Below are 329 nucleotides of genomic sequence, written 5' to 3'. Positions count from 1 at the left end.
CAAAATGGTGGGGGGAGCCCCAAAATGGTGGTGGGGTCCCCAAAATGGTGGGGTGAGCCCCAAAATGGTGGGGGGAGACCCCCAAAATGGTGGCGGGGTCCCCAAAATAGAAGGAGGGAGCCCCCAAAATGGTGGAGGGGGTCCCCAAAATAGTGGGGGGTGGTTTAAGCATCTCACCTGGAAGTGGAAGATGCCGGCGTAGCCGTGCTGGAAGCTCTGCCCGTGCGGCACCACGCGGTGAAGGATGGTTTCGTTGAGCGTGAGGGAGGCGATGGCCGCCAGCAGCCAGCAGTCACCTGCGGACACCGGTTTCCTCTCAGGTTTGGGGT

General features: G+C 61.4%; 1 protein-coding gene across 1 annotated transcript in view; it reads right to left on the bottom strand.

Annotated features, from left to right (window-relative positions):
* Positions 1–329, bottom strand: part of LOC104074556 (calpain-1 catalytic subunit-like) — a gene marked incomplete at its 3' end in the record, with an annotated part of 2,754 nt that overhangs the window by 1,532 nt on the left and 893 nt on the right. Inside the window, 1 exon segment of the mRNA XM_009574717.1 lies at positions 178–296. Within this exon segment, the coding sequence (XP_009573012.1) occupies positions 178–296 (119 nt within the window).

The sequence above is a fragment of the Fulmarus glacialis genome, unplaced genomic scaffold, assembly GCF_000690835.1.
Source record: "Fulmarus glacialis isolate BGI_N327 unplaced genomic scaffold, ASM69083v1 scaffold17950, whole genome shotgun sequence".
NCBI lineage: Eukaryota > Metazoa > Chordata > Aves > Procellariiformes > Procellariidae > Fulmarus > Fulmarus glacialis.
The sequence above is the reverse complement of the archived record's forward strand: the minus strand, read 5'-3'. Positions and strand labels throughout refer to the sequence as shown.